The following is a 16,051-nucleotide window of genomic DNA, read 5'->3' as shown; positions in this document are numbered from 1 at the left end:
TGCACTTTGACATGCTTTCAAACTGCTAGGTTGGCAGGAGCAGGGACCAAACAATGGGAGCTCACCCCGTCGCGGGAATTTGAACTGCTGACCTTCTGATCGGCAAGCCCAAGAGGCTCAGTGGTTTAGACCACAGCACCACCTGCATCCCTGTTCCATAGAGGTAGCTAAGGTTAAAGCCATAACAGTCATAGTCAGTGTCTGCTGCCTAGCAATCACACTTCCCCCTCTGAACACAGCAGAATTGCCTCAGGCAAAACAAGAACTCTTTTGCTATGTCTGTCATTGTCTCTGGCTCCACCTACTGTTGGCTTCCCTGCCTATTGTTCTGCCAGTCCAATGGGCACCAGTCACCCCTACAATGCAGGTCACCAAAGCTGAATGCATGAACCTGCACATGGGCATACTGTGACGGTCAATACATTATGAAGAGCATTTCCAGGTGATCTGCTCAGCTGAGCAGTGCATTTGAAAGCAAATGTACCCTCTCTTTTTCCCTTGTGAAGAACATTGATCAAAGGAGGAGGGAGTAACAGCATCCTTTGATGCTTTACTACATAGGCGTGCACTGAGAGCCTTCTGAGAACTCTGGGGTGAAAAAGTCATTGAAATCTCACAGGCAGCAACCACTTAGCCATCCATTCAGCTAATTTGGGGCTCATTGGCAAAAGCATTATTTCTTTGCCAATTAATGCAGAAAGGTGTCCTGTGTTTCCTAGATTATTTTTTTGAGACAGAAAACAGATAATGAGAAAAACAGAAGCCTGTTAGCTGTCCTGCTTTGCTTTGAAACCATCTGCAAAGGCTACCCACCTTGAAATCTATGCACTTCTCTCCATTGTCCCTGGCTCATCATGATCAAAAATCAAATCAACTGTAGGAATCAATGTACGACCTGCTCTGAATCCTCACTGCTAAAATACTATCCTCACCCCGCATCATTCTCAAATTTGCCCCTATAAAGGGAAAGGACAAAAGTTAAATTAACTATACTTAGTATTCTGCCTTAATCTTTTTAAAGATCCTGGTAACAATAAGTTCTGTTGATAGAATTATAAAAATATGTCGCTGAGCATTGTATTGGCAAAAGAACTGAACATAATAGGGAATTCAATAGAGCTGACTGTAGACGGAATCAGTAGAAACCCATTTATTTAAAAGTAACAAGCAAAGGGAGCGGGGGATGGTCTGCTACCCAAACTTCCAGGCAGAGAGGGCAAAGAGAAAAACTAGAATTGGCATACTCTAGCCTTTTCATGATTATTTTGATAACAGCAAAGATTGAGTGTTGGGACAGGGTTGGCAACATTCCCAGTTTAAATGTGTCCATTTAGAACAAGATTCTGGTTTCTGGTTGAACTGGGAGATACTGTATCAACTATAGCTGTAATGGATGCATTAGCAACAAAATATCTGACATATGGCCCCCTTTAAGAGAAATAGCTATGACCCAGGAGTACAGCTCCTAGATTGTTGACTCAAATGGCCAGGCTGAAGAAGTTCAGTCACATTCACACCATGTATTTAAAGCACCACTTTAAACAATCATGGCTTCCTCCCAAAGAATTATGGGAGCTCTAGATTGTTACGGGTGCTGAGAATTGTTAGGAGGACCCTATTCTCTTCCCAGAGCTACAGTTCCCAGAATGGTTTAATATTCAATCCCTCTACACTACGGGAATTGTAGCTATGTGAGGGAAACAGGAGTTTCCTAACAAGTCTCACCTTCCTACAGCTTCCAGAATTCTTTGAGGGATTAAACCTTATTGAACACATTGCAATTTATTACTGAGAAAGCATGCAGAGGATTGTCCTTAATCAGTTAAAACTCATACAATTAATCTTCCAATATTAATTTGTGTGATAGTCCAAGCATTGAGTCTCTGTGCTCTACCAACATTGGGTGGATCTGTCAGTTTTTACTTCCCTCAGTTTCTCATTTTTGCAAGCTTAAATTCAGCTCTCCATATTTCCACATCACTTTGAATATTCAAAGTCCTTTTGCATATTCATTATCTCTCATTTCTCGTTACATACACAATGTTTACAAATATTTTCCTCAACATCTGTATTTTCTTGAACACATTTTTGTGTGTTATTTTCCCTAAAACATCCATTTTTTGCACACATTACCCTAGAAAATGCATTTCTTACAAACATCACATGGCTGGAAAATCCATAGAAGTGTGAATTTCAAAGTACGCCTGTGTTTCAGTTTATGCATTGTTTTGGAAAGTGTGAAATTGGTAGGTTCTTCTTTAAATGGGAACTGGATCAAATATCGCCCTATTATGCACAACAACTTTGTTTAGAGGAAAACAGACTCAAATAATTATATATTACATATATTACTCTGTGTGTGTTATGCCACTGCTCCCAAGAAAGTGTTGTTTTGTTGTTGTTGTTGTTGTTGTTGTTGTTTTTAATAAGCTGACTTTTCTTCCAGTTCCTCTTTGGTTCTTTTGTTAGTAGCGATCAAAACATTCTTGGTAGGGATGGAAAAGAGATAAGCAATAATATGGATAATGAATTTGGAACCCGTTTTTACTTACAATGCCTTATGTAAAAATCTTCATTTTGTAGATTGCAAGTTGAATTTGTAGCAGCTCCAAAACCAATAGCTAAGCCAGAGCCATCATTTACAGCTGATTCAATGTTTTGTTGTTTTAATAAGTTTTTCATAATTCTGTAAAATCGCTGAGGTTTTGAAACTCCCTGAAGGGTTTTCTACCCAAAATAAATATAAAGATCTCTTAAACATTTGTACTGTAGATTGTGGAATGCAAATAAATTGTGTTTGTGTTTGTTTATTAATGGAAAAGCATAGTTAAGCCAAAGAAACAGAACAGACACAGTGCATAAAAGGTACATATTGTAACATTTGCAGTGAATATTTCTCTAGGAAACTATATTTCATAGGTCTGTAGCAGGATAGAGCAACTCCCCTATGAATAAAGGTTACAGAGTTTGAGACTTTTTTTTTTACTTTAGAGAAAAGACGAATAAGAGGCAACAATGGCAAAAATCATTCATGGCATCGAGAAAGTGAATAAAGAAATTTTCCTCCCTCTCTCATGACACTAGATATTGTGGACATCTGGTGAAACTGAATGTTGGAAGAATCAGGACAGATGACAGAAAGTTTTTCTTTACACAGCAGAATTCATTCCCACAAGATGCAGTGATAGCCACCAGTTTAGATGACTTTAAAAGAGGATTAGAGAAATTCATGGAGGAGGAGGTTATTGAAGGATACTAGCCATGGCGACTCTTCCCTGCCTGCACAGTCAGAGGCAGTGATGCTTCTGAACAACAGTTACTGGGAATAACATATGGGGAGAGTGCTCTTCAGCATCCATTTTGCTTGAGGACTTGCATCTGGGTGGCCACTGTGAGAACAGGATGCTGGAATAGATGGGCCATTGGCCTGCTCCAGCAGGCTCTTATCATGTTCTTATGTTCATTTCTAGTTATACTAAGAAATGATGCATCTTAACTTTCAGCATTGTTAATGAGGACTAGAAAATGTTCCTTTAAAGGCCAAAATGAACGCTAAACAAATTGGGATTCCCAAAGCACTATGACTCCTAACCAGGTGGTATGTATGACAATAGCCACATGGATTTGGACCATATGATGTTCTTCGATATGAAGCCTGTTAATAGGTATGCTCTGTGTTTAGAGAACTATACAAGTTAAAGAGCAAGAAGGTGCTGCTTATTCAAGACCTGCTAATCGGCTTCTCAAAATTATTTGCAGAGAAGTTTGCTGTTGCAGAGAACTGAGTGTTGGAGTGAACAGATCTGGTCCAGTAGGGCCCTTCTTGTGTCCATAAGTTCATATTTCCATACAGTGGTGCCCCGCAAGACGAATGCCTCGCAAGACGAAAAATTCGCTAGACGAAAGGGTTTTCCGTTTTCCGAGGTGCTTCGCAAGATGAATTTCCCTATGGGCTTGCTTCGCAAGACGAAAACGTCTTGCGGGTTTGCTTCCTTTTTCTTAAATCCGTTAATACCCGGGGAATCCACGCTCCGCAAGACGAAAAAATCGCAAGACGAAGCAACTCGCGGAATGAATTAATTTCGTCTTGCGAGGCACCACTGTATATTGTGGGGATCAGTGGTGTGCACAGATCAGGGGTGTGCATCAATTATATGGGTGGGTCACATAATGCAGCAAAATTAGGTAATCTTTATTGGCCAAATTATCTATGGTGTCAATAAAACACACCCCACACCTGTGCCAAGTCAGATCAGGGCCTCCACAAAGCATCCTTTATATCCACTATTTCTTTACTTTTCTAATGATTATATAGCTGTGCATTTTTATCGATTTTTATTTTTCTAAGTTCATGAGCTTTGCAAAAAGTGAGGCTGTCCTAAATGTTGCCCATGAAGCACTGGAGAATTCTGGATTTTGTTTTTGTTGTTAAAACACAGTAGTGGAGGATTTATTTATTTTTTAAAAAAGTTAAAAGCTTTCACCAAATGTGTTACTTAAAAAAAAAAAAAATCCTACGTTGTTCTTCTTTAACAACAAAAGCAAATGCCATCTCTCTTCAACATTTAAAAACAGCCTCACATTTTAGTGCCTATTAGAGGACAACAACAAACTGTGACCCATCTATCCCTTTAGTTCCCCTCCAAAAGCCCCTGTACCTATTCGTCTACAATTTGTCATGTTCATCTAATCTTACTTCACATAGCAGGCAATTAGATGTTTACAACTGCACTCTTCCCACTTGTGTTCTCTGCAATGGATCTGAAAATAGGAATGTGTCTTGTCAGCTCAGTATTGTCATCTAGCTCAGTTTTGTCTGCACTGACTGACAGAGGCTCTCCAGGCAAAAGTCTCTGCCAACCTTAGCTGGAGATGCTGCTGTCTGAATCTGGAGCTGTCTGGATGCAAAGCAGATGCTCTGCAACCGATATACCACTTCCCCATATCCCATCGCTGATCTCGCCACTGATAGTGGAGGTGGTACACAGCCAGCATGGCTAGTCATCACCAATGGCTTTATTTTCTATGAATTAGTATAAACTGGTAAGGGATGTCCTTTATAATATTGCCCTCATTCATCACTATGTAACAGATACTTTAATTTCTCCAGGCACAACATTATTGTAAATGGACAACGCCTGGTGCTCTGGGGGAACAGAGATCTTTCTGAAATATGGGTATCACATTCAAATACACAAATAAAATGTGTGATCATGGGGGGGAGAGTATTCATTTCGATAACTCTCTAGTGCTTAACATTTGCTGGAAATAATATCTCCCCAGTCAAACATGCAAGAGATAAAACATGCATAATAAGAGGTTTCTATCTAAAAATAAGACACTTGTTCAGTCTCTTCTGCCTTTGTGTGTTATGGAATAGAGGGAAAGGAAGGAGAATTTTTAATAGCCTCTTTAATCTCAGTGCAAGCACCTCACAGCACCAATTTATGAAATGCTGAGCTTTCTCTCTCTCTCTCTCTCTCTCTCTCTCTCTCTCTCTCGAACACACCCTCTCACACACAGGATTTAGCTACATTAGTAAAGAAAATGAGTTTTAAATGTGTTATAACACTGTGACACCAGATGGCGCTGTTGAGTTCCATCTTTTAGCAATGTGATTTCCCATTATTAGGTTTACAACACGTTTCCCTGAAACACTTTTTTTAATGTGTCTAGATCCAGCCACAATCTGTTACATGTACATTACTTGAAACACAGTTGATACAAACATAGGAAACTCCTTTATTCCCATTTTGACCATTGGTACATCTAATTCAGTATTGTAAGCACTGACTGGCATCAGCTCTCCAGAGTTTCAGACAGGAATCATTTCCAGCCCTACCTGGCAACACCAAATGTTGAACCTGAGAGCTCCTGCATGTGAGCTACAACCATTCCCCTCTGAAATCTGCAGATTTGTGCTTCCCTGTTCAGGACATGGGAAGCTACTTTATCTTACATCAGGCATCCCCAAACTCGGCCCTCCAGATGTTTTGGGACTACTACAACAACAACAACAATATTTATCACGGCCATAGGCCCATACAGGTAAAAACAACACATAAATAACAGCTTGTGCACGTGGGAAATAAACAGCCGCTAAAACACCACTATAACAATAAAATACTATAAAATAGAATGGCATACTACGCCTTAGTTAGCTTGTAGTGCTCCTTGGCGTCGCTTTTGGGTAAGGACAGCGACCAGGAACCTAGCCACATTCAGGGTCGTATGAGTATCCTTATCCTGCAAGATTTGAGCAAGGTGGAATTTTGGTGGGGTACCCTCTAGTTTCTGTATGATTGAGCCCAACAAATTTGCCCGTGGCACATTGAACAGGGGGCAAGTGAACATGATGTGCTGGAGTGACTCTGGCGTCTCCTTATCACATTCGCACGTGGCGGGGGCTTGGCCCTTTGAGAATCTATGTCTCAAGACGTTGGAGGGAAAAACGTTGAACCTCGCTTTGGTGAAGGCCAGTCTATGGGCAACAGTCGAAAGGGAGGAGAGGTATGATGGAACTCAGTAAGTTAAAGTGATACCAATGTTCTGGGGCGAACAAACACCTCCCCCCAGCATATAATTTCACTGTAGATCGATGTCATCCAGTCTTTGGCGGATCAGTCCTTGAGCAGTAATTTGGTCTAGTTTTAGGGAATCTGAAGGAGAGATTCCATAACTCAGGAGTTTGGCATGAATTCTACTAGTCCAAAGGCTAGAGAATTCATCTCGCCATAAGCATTGGACAAGGTAGTGGTTTGGTAATCTATGCCACAATGATAACCAATAATTGAAGACTTGCTTCCACAGGCAAGTTTCTAAGGATGAGATCTTCAGTTCTAGTCGCATGGCTGCGTTGCTTACGCACAGGGGGAGCATTAGGAGCCGACGCAGGAATTGATTTTGCAGTGTCTCAAGAGGAGCAAGATCTGTCATCACGGCCCAAAGCGGGGCAGCATAAGCAAGCGCGGCAACCACTTTTGCCTTGAACACCTTTAGGGCCGAGGGGACATGCAAAGCTCCATCCGAAAAAAAGAATCGGAGGAGCGCATAAGACAGAGTTTTGGCCTTGTTAAGTAGGTGTTGAATTTGAGCTTTCCACCCCAAATTGTGTTGAAAAATAACTCCTAGGTATTGAAATTTTAGGACTTGCTCTATTTTTGCTCCACCAAGCTTCCATTCGTATAATCTCCGGCTTCTGGAGAAAATCAGAATCTTGGATTTAGAATGGTTGATGGTTAATTGGTTGAGTTGACAATACGTGGCAAAGATCTTCAAAGCTCTGGTTAGTCCAACACGTGTATAAGATAGAATTACCGCGTCGTCCGCATATAAAAGGAGTGGGCAGCGGTAATCCGCAAGTCTAGGCGTGTGTGTACTTGGAGATGAGTTAACTAGGGGTGCTCGCATGTCGCTGATGAATAGGTTGAATAGACAGGGAGCCAATATACATCCTTGGCGCACTCCCTTGTTTATTGGTATCGAATTTGTGAGGTCGCCCGCAGGAGTAAGTCTCACTCTAGCAAGGGTACCTTCGTGGAGCTGACTTATAAGCCATAGGAGTCTTCTATCAATGCCCTGTTTCGCAAGTTTCTCCCATAGAATATTTCTAGGAACGCTGTCAAAGGCTGCCTTTAGGTCTAAGAAGGCAGCACAGAGGTAGCCCCGGGGAGGAGAGGAGTACTTTCGTGCCAGATGGTGAAGAACTATCGCATGATCGGTTGTAGAGCGTTTAATTCTGAACCCTGCTTGTTCGTGGCCAATCTGATTAGTCTCATCTACCCATCGCAATAGTTTAGTCAGCAAAAAGCTGGCATAAATTTTCCCTATGATCGAAAGGAGGCTGATGTTACGGTAGTTTTCCGGCTCCATTGGAGAACCTTTTTTATGAATTGGTACTATAATGGCCTCCTTCCATATTTTGGGATGAGGCCAGAAGCGTTGATTGCATCGAAGGTTTTGGCCAAGATGCCAGCCCACCATTTTGGGTGTAGTTTAATGGCTTCAGCAGGGATCAGATCGGGCCCTGGGGCTTTACCCGGTTTCAGCTGAGCTATTAGCTTGGCTATTTCGTCAGGATCGGTGGGAGGCCAAATAGGTAGGTGGGTAAACAGATGCGTCAGGTGGTCGGAGGGAGCATCTGCCTGTGAGAAGCATTTCTTCAGGAACAATTCCCATGTCGGTGCAGGGATGACTGCCCTTGGGTATTTCCTCACCCTTCTGTTGATCAAAGACCAGAATTCCCTGGATCTGTGTGATTTTGAAGCAGTAATCAAAGCCTGCCAGCGATTGTGTTGCCACTCACGTTTGGCAATTTTCTGCGATGGGACTACAATTCCCATCATCCCTGACCACTGGTCCTGTTAGCTAGGGATGATGGGAGTTGTAGTCCCAAAACATCTGGAGGGACAAGTTTGGGGATGCCTGTCTTAAGTTAAGGTAATTGGTCCAGTTGACATTGACATTGACTCTTTGCAGGCTTCCCATTGGGACATCTGGTTGGCCACTGTGGAAACAGGATGCTGGACTAGATGGACCATTGGCCTCATCTGGCATGCTTTTCTTACATTTTTTAAATGAATACTGGGCACTAGGGGAGACAGTGAGCAAGAGGAATAAATAAGTGTTACTGGGGCCAGAAACAGATCTCTCATACAAGGGGCTACTAGTCTCCTCTGCAAGAGCAACCCAGGGCAATGAATATTTGGGAAATAGAGCTTGCTAGCCCACTGCATCCTTCCCAGCAGATGGAATAATCTACGGGGGGTCTTGAAAGTGTTCCGACTCATTTGTTTATGCAATTAATCCATTCCTTTCTCAGTGTGCATGATATTTATGAGTTATTTATAGGTTCACAGTGAGCCCAACTGGGAGAGAATTAGGTCAGAATTCTAATTCCTTTGTTAAGAGGAATGGCTTATTACCGTATCTCATTCCAGTCTGGTACATTGTGTCTGTGGGGGCTTGGCTGTGCAAGGTTGGAGAGCTCAATATTTATTTTTTGGAAGGGACTATCTGATCTCATATGTTACTACCAGAACACTTAACCTGAACACAGTTCATTTCACGTGTGTGTGTGTGTGTGTGTGTGTGTGTGTGTGTGTGTGTGTATAAAACTCTCACCTTGAATTGAATCCCTATCCTGCAGTGCAGATCAGACGCCTATAAGTTAACTCAATACAGTTTTGTGTTTGGAACTAGTTCACTTCTAATTGGCTCAATACACAGTTTTGCTTTTCTCCTTCTTTGTACTTGTTAGCTGCATTTTAGGAGGTTGGTATTGGCTTTGTAGTATTAAGGATGGGGGAGGAATTCAATTGAGTTCATGCTTAAAGGTGAACCTACCCAATTTGCACTTTCTGAAACAATACATGGACCAAAATCTACACTTCACAGAATTTTGCAATGCTGTTTTCCAGCCATATGTAAAGGAAAAGGTATGCATATAATTGGGGAATATGGGTCTCCTAACTACTCTCAGCACCCTTAACTAACTACAATTCCCAGGATTATTAAAAGGAACACATGAGTGACTGTCTCACTCTACCTAATAGTATTGCCACTACATAGCTATGACAATCTCCCAACCCCAATGTGGACACCTGCAGACAGCATCGGGGGGGGGGGAGTGGGCCACCCTTACAATTCAGCACTTTATTCAATTTCTTTAACACAGAAAATTGTGGGAGTAATCTGCCATGTGAATGCAGCCTAAGTCTTGATGCAGTTGTGATGCAGAGTGGTTTTGAAGTCTGTGGCTGCAAAGAGCCATGTGACAATTTCTACCTTCTAAAGTAAACTCCTGGATACAACTAAGGAAAGGGGCTTTGAGTTCTTTCTGTGTAGAATAGGGCAGAGCTGATAATGATAGCAGATGGAAGTGGCAAAGCTACACCTCTCTACTCTGTTGGTTGCTTTGGATTTGATCTGTGAGCCACTAGATTAGGTCTGTGAGCCACTATTTTTGTCCAAATACTTGTCTTCATATCACATATATAGGAGAAGCAGTCTATTTGAACAATAGCTTCATGAGAACAGGAAGGATATTCCCCAAAGCCCACAGATACAGCAATTCTTTGCTTGCTTGCTTTTAAAGATTGCTGTAGCTGTGAAAGGTGGTCAAGGGTGTGTTTGGGGGGGTGTGTAATCTGAACGTGCTTTCTGAATAGGAGATGCAATGAGGAAGGGTGATTTCTCAGGAATGTTTATTAGCCAAGAGTGAGACCTTTCTGGAGGGAATGATTGATTGTCGTGCAGCATATAGCATGAGCTACATCAAATTCTCAGCAAGTGCAAGACATAAATTCTGGATGCCTGGTGAAAGGGAGCCACTAATGGGCATATAGCTGAACCAATCATGTTATACCACTTGCACTAGGAGAACTTCATTGGCTCCCATTGTGCATCTGGGATCAATTCAAGGTGGCAGGTACCGTCTAGGTATGAGTGGGGTAGGGAATTTGGATTTAAAAGAGAACATATACAATCCACACTTTCTGAAGCAGTATGAAAATGGAAACACATCTTTCCATTGAAACTCACTATCCTCTGAATTTTCCAGTCTAGTTCTCCAGAAAAGGACAGTGAACAAAAAATTATTATAACTGAGCATATATTAGAGAGCATAACATACACAAATGCATTATATTAGGAGAAATTGTTTTGCAAAAAGTTGCATATTAGGCAAACATACATACCCAAACATGTATACTGTGAGAAATTCACATCAAAGTGTTGATGACTTTTCATAAGGATTTTAAAAAATGCATACTGATGTGGAAATGTGAAAATGTGAACTTAAGGAAAATGAGAAACTGAACTGACAGATTCACCCATCCCTAGCCCAATTTCTGAAGTCCTAAATGGCTTGGAACTTGGCTATATAGAAGAGGACCTTCTCTTCATCCTATGTGTCCTGAACCCCTGGACTACCTGGCAGCAAGTCGGTATGTCAAATCCAAAGTTCCAAGTCTGAGGGATAATCCATACAAGCAGCATGCAGAGGTCAGGAAATGCAATCCAGGGTCAATCGAAGAAGCCAAGCCTGAAGACCAGCAGTGAGGATGCAGTCTAGAATCAAACCCAAAGCACAGTCCCATAGAGGTTCAGTCAAAGCCCATCAACATGGGCAGTTGAGCAGACACAGCTCCTCAGCTCTGCTGCCCTTTTGTAATTTGCATACTGATTGCAACATCTGGGCTTGATGAGGCTTGTGACCCCCACCTGTGCTAAGCCTAGTCCTGCTGAGGAATCACACACTTCCTCTCAGAGCTAGCGAGCTCCGCCTGGCCAGCTAGGAAGCTGGGCTTTGGGCCCTTGCCTGCCTCAACCTCCTAGAGTTCCACTCCCACTGCTCCCTACACCTCAGCGACTGCCTTGTTTGTGGAGACAGGGTCCCGTCTGGCTCCAATGATGGGTCCTGCTGCTCTGGTTCCTGTGCACTGACCTCCATCCCCTCACCAGCCTCCATTACCCTGTAAGTACTTTCTTTCCCATGCCCTGCTTGCCCCAGTATGCCCCAGTCCTGGCTACACCTCTTGCCAGAATCCTCTTCCTCCTCCCTGTCTTCCTGCCAGTGCATGACACCATGAACTGGATGCAGCCCATGAGTTCTCCCCTTCTGACCTACATCTGCCCCTTCTCATTCTTTGTCCCCTACTGCCACAATTAGGCTTAAGGGGGGGAAACCTCCTTTTGAAGACAGTCAATCATTCTTGTTTTCCCAAGCCTAGACACAGGGCCCAGAGCCATTAAGCATTGCAATGTGTGTGAGAGAACCCCTTTCACACCCAAAATGCTGCCTGTGACATTTAGGCTTGAGGTAAGGCTTGAGGCTTTAGGCTGTAATATGAAGCACTTTAAAAAGAAACAACAGCTAAATTATCACGCAGGGTTAGAGAGATTGCTGTTTGATGTGTGGTCCTGTATTAAGTATATCTTTGTGTTATGTAAGTAGATGTTTGTCTTAAGTGTGCGTGTGCCATTCCATCAATTTTTGTGTAGTAAGGATTTGTTTGTGTGTATCCATGTGTGTGTATTGTTGTGTGAGTGTCTTGATGTGCTAACTTTTGGAATGCCGCCCTCAACAGCTTTGAACTGTGGCAATGTAGGCCTCAGACAGATAAACATTCCTCACTCCTGTCCTGTATAAATCTACCTGAAAGGTAACATCGAGTGTTTTCCCCCCCTAAAAAAAATGTTTAGGGGTACTCTCATTTTGACTTAAGAAAATCACCATTTTATAGTTCAAATCGCGAAAAATTAATACAGTGGAAGCTCAGGTTGCGGATGTAATCTGGGACGGAGGCAAGTTCACAACCTGCAGCGCCACATCTGCGCACGCGTGTGATGCAATTTGGCGCTTCTGCGCATGTGCAAAGCGTTTCTGCGCATGATTTAGCGTTTCTGTGCATGCGCGAGCAGTGAAACCCGGAAGTAACCCTTTCTGGTACTTCTGGGTTTCCTGTGGTCCGTAACCTGAAAACGCGTAACCCGAAGCGTTTGTAACCCGAGGTACCACTGTACAGTAAATGGACAAAAGTATAAAGATTCACAAAATGTTTAGGGGTATGCGTACCCGGCATACCCCCAGAAAAAAAGCACTGGTAAGATCTGTGTGGAGGACTCATCTCTGGGACTCCCCATCTTCAAGGATGGGGTGGGTTGTGACTCGCAATAAGGCCTTTTCAGAGCCCTCTTTATGGAATCTGCCCTGTATCAAATTCAGCTGGAACAAAATCCCACAGGATTTTTCCTTGTTGCAGTGGGTGAGCTCCTTGAATTTACTTTGTTTTGTACTAGAATAGAACCCCAAGAGCCAAGGGTGAAAGACATGTAATTAGAATTAAAGAACTGGGTGTCTCTGAGCACACACTCATAATTTGTTTTCAGTTTTATAACTAACACTGCTTTCACACAGAAGTCTACTTCTGATTACTCCAAACTTTCTTCATTTCAGCAGCCTGATCTGCCTTGGAAAAGTCATGTTGTTTTTGCTATTATTAAATAATTGGGCATCATCCAGTGGTGCTACTGCAAATGTTCTCCACTCTGCCCATCCCTAGCTTGGGAACTTGATCCACTGTGTTAGATTGAGCCATACTTGGTGTGGTGACTTCTGAAATCATTACAAGGGGCAGAACAGAATGCTCTGGATAGAGGCAGAATATAGTTGCAACAATTCCCTCCTCCTCCTAAGACTCTATTTGTGCACCTCCACTACAACCTATCTTTCAATTTATTTTGTAGTTCAGTATGTTCCCCTTAAGTGTAATTATGCTTGAAGGAGAGAGAGGAGGGGAAAGAAAAGACTTATTCTAAGCAAATATTCACTTCATTAGCATCAAATTGTGTTCCCCCTTTTTCCTTCTTTCGTTGCTTCCTCCAGCAAATTTGGCAATTCAATTGCAAAGTGCCCAATGGGGATCTCAGCGTGAACTCTTTCATTTTTCTTTCAAATGCTTATGCTCACAACCATCCTGCCTTTAGCACAGAGCTCAGCCATCCCAAGTGCTAACCTTGCCTGCGGCCTTGTTATGGCGAAAATGCTGATGTCAACATTTCCTTTTTATCTTCCTCCTCCTTTGATGCCCAATAGCAATCTGATTCCTGTTAACTTTCTCTTTCCCTTTACTTATACAGTTCCAGGTCGAGATCACTGATGCCAGTGGCAAAACCATAGAAGGCCCAGTCCCTCTAGATATCATCATTATTGACCAGAATGACAACAGGCCTCTCTTCCGGGAAGGACCTTACATTGGGCATGTCATGGAGGGGTCCCCAACAGGTAAACTAACTGCAGACATACTGCAGTTGCTTATAGGTTTTGTTTCTCTGCAAATTTTATGCATGTTTATCCACTTGAACACAATGTATTCTGGCTGACCATGATTGACAGGGCTCATTTGACACAGCAACTGTGAACCTTTGGCTCTCTGCAGATTGCTAGACCAGTGACTCTCCACAGATGTCACAGGACCATTGGCCATGCTCACTGGGGTTGATGGGGTTAAATGTACAACAACACCTGGAGGGCCAGATGTTCCCCATCCCCAATTTATATCATCCTAAGCACAAGGGACGATGGAAGGGAAGATAACAGATATAAAATGAATAAAAGGAAAGGGCAGTATATAGAATGCAATCAGTAACATGCTAAAATGAGCTAATTGTTGCCAATGTCACATGGAAAACATTTTTGTCTCCTGAGCTCACTTATTCTAGAATTTTTTAAAAATATGGTTGAGAATGGTTTCTTGTGCAGGATTTATTTATTTATTTTTTAAAAAAGAATCCAGATGCTCCATTTGAAAAGTGTGACTATTTGATTTTGAATTATTTGATGGATACATTGTGTGTTTGTTTGTTGTAAACTGATGTAGTCATAGAAATGTAAAAACTAGCCCATTGTCATTTTTGCAACACATCTGGGCTCTCCCACTGAGACTGTGACCACTCCTGAATGAAAAATGTCTGCTGTATTATTATTTGGGGACTGGCTTGATATAAGGTAGTGCGACAATATCCTAGAGATGCAGGAAATTGTTTTCAAAGATTGCTAATGCACTTCTTGCAAAGCAAGACAAAGTTTGTACTGTAAGGAGGGACATAAAACAGTGAGATTGTGATGTTGACTACAAATGTAATAAAAGTGGGGAAAATCTGAGGAAGCACAACAAGGCTGCACCACTTCAGATTTTAAGTTGGAGTTGCCTTGTTCAAAAATTTTCCCAACTACAATGGTACCTCGGGTTAACTACTTAATTCGTTCCGGAGGTCCGTACTTAACCTGAAACTGTTCTTAACCTGAAGCACCACTTTAGCTAATGGGACCTCCTGCTGCTGCTATGCCGCCACTGCACGATTTCTGTTCTCATCCTGAAGCAAAGTTCTTAACCTGAAGCACTATTTCTGGGTTAGCGGAGTCTGTAACCTGAAGCGTATGTAACCTGAGGTACCACTGTAACACAAATACATATATGCACATGCACACAGTATTCCTGAAAATTTTGTTAGCATATCAGTCACAAACATAGTGGCCTAATTCATGTCTTGCTGGCATTTTTTTTTTAATTTTTTTTTATTTTGGTAAAGAATGGGTGAATAAAAAATGGTACCTGCTCTCCCTAGGAAGCTTTCCTTTAGCACAAATGTGCCTTTGAATCCAAACCACTATTGTCAGGCATGGGAAACATCTGGCCTGCTGGCCATATTAGGCCCAGCAGAGTTCCTAATTTAGCCTGCAGGCCTGTTTTCCCCAAAACACTCCCATCTGCCCTACACTAGATGGAATGTATGGCTGGGCAGGTAAAGATACAAATGCAGAGTGCACTCCATATTGTTCCTTGGAAAACAGGCCTCAATGACAGCAGCATTCAGCACATCAATGCTAACACTGCTGTGACTGACACCTTTGGCCAGTTTAGATAACAAAACTGTTTGCAAATGTGGTGCAAACCTGAAGCCTGAAAATGGACAAAATGGGGCTTGCAGTGAGTCCATTTGAAGGCTTTGTCAGCACCAGTCAGCATTCAGAGGGGTATCACCTCCATGGCTAGTCGCTGTTGATAGCCTTACCATCCAAGGATTTGTCCAGTTTCCTTTTAAAGCTATCCAAGTTGGTGGCCACCATTGCCTCCTGTGGGGAGTGAGTTCCATAGTTCAACTATGTGCTGTATGAAGTACTTTCTTTTATTTGTCCTGAATCTTCCAACATTCAACTTCATTCTTTGTCCATGAATTCTAATCTTATGAGAGCGGGAGGGAAACATTCCTCTACCCACTTTCTCCATGTCACACATGATTTTTATAAACTTCTTCCAAGTCACCATTTACTTGCCTTTCCTCTAAGTCTCAGTTGCTGTAGGGGAGTTGCTCCATCTTTTTGATCCTTTTTGATCCCCTTCTCTGAACCTTTCCCCAACTCGACATCACTATATAATTGTGGACGATCAACCATATTGCCATTTAAAAATCCCATTCTTCCCAACCACCCTGATTTTTTCTTTCTTTCTATTTTTCATAGCAAGAGGGTTTTATAGGAAATACATTT

General features: G+C 42.3%; 1 protein-coding gene across 2 annotated transcripts in view; it reads left to right on the top strand.

The window, feature by feature from the left end:
- CDH13 (cadherin 13) overlaps positions 1-16,051 on the top strand; it is a 684,692-nt gene that overhangs the window by 417,858 nt on the left and 250,783 nt on the right. For both annotated transcript variants that reach the window (XM_081870212.1, XM_081870213.1), the window contains exon 6: positions 13,642-13,786. In XM_081870212.1, coding sequence (XP_081726338.1) covers positions 13,642-13,786 — 145 coding nt within the window. The remainder of the gene's footprint in view (positions 1-13,641; positions 13,787-16,051) is intronic.

Source organism: Podarcis erhardii, assembly GCF_964252035.2.
Source record: "Podarcis erhardii genome assembly, chromosome: 7".
NCBI lineage: Eukaryota > Metazoa > Chordata > Lepidosauria > Squamata > Lacertidae > Podarcis > Podarcis erhardii.
Note: the sequence above shows the minus strand (reverse complement) of the source record. Positions and strands in the feature narration are given on the sequence as shown.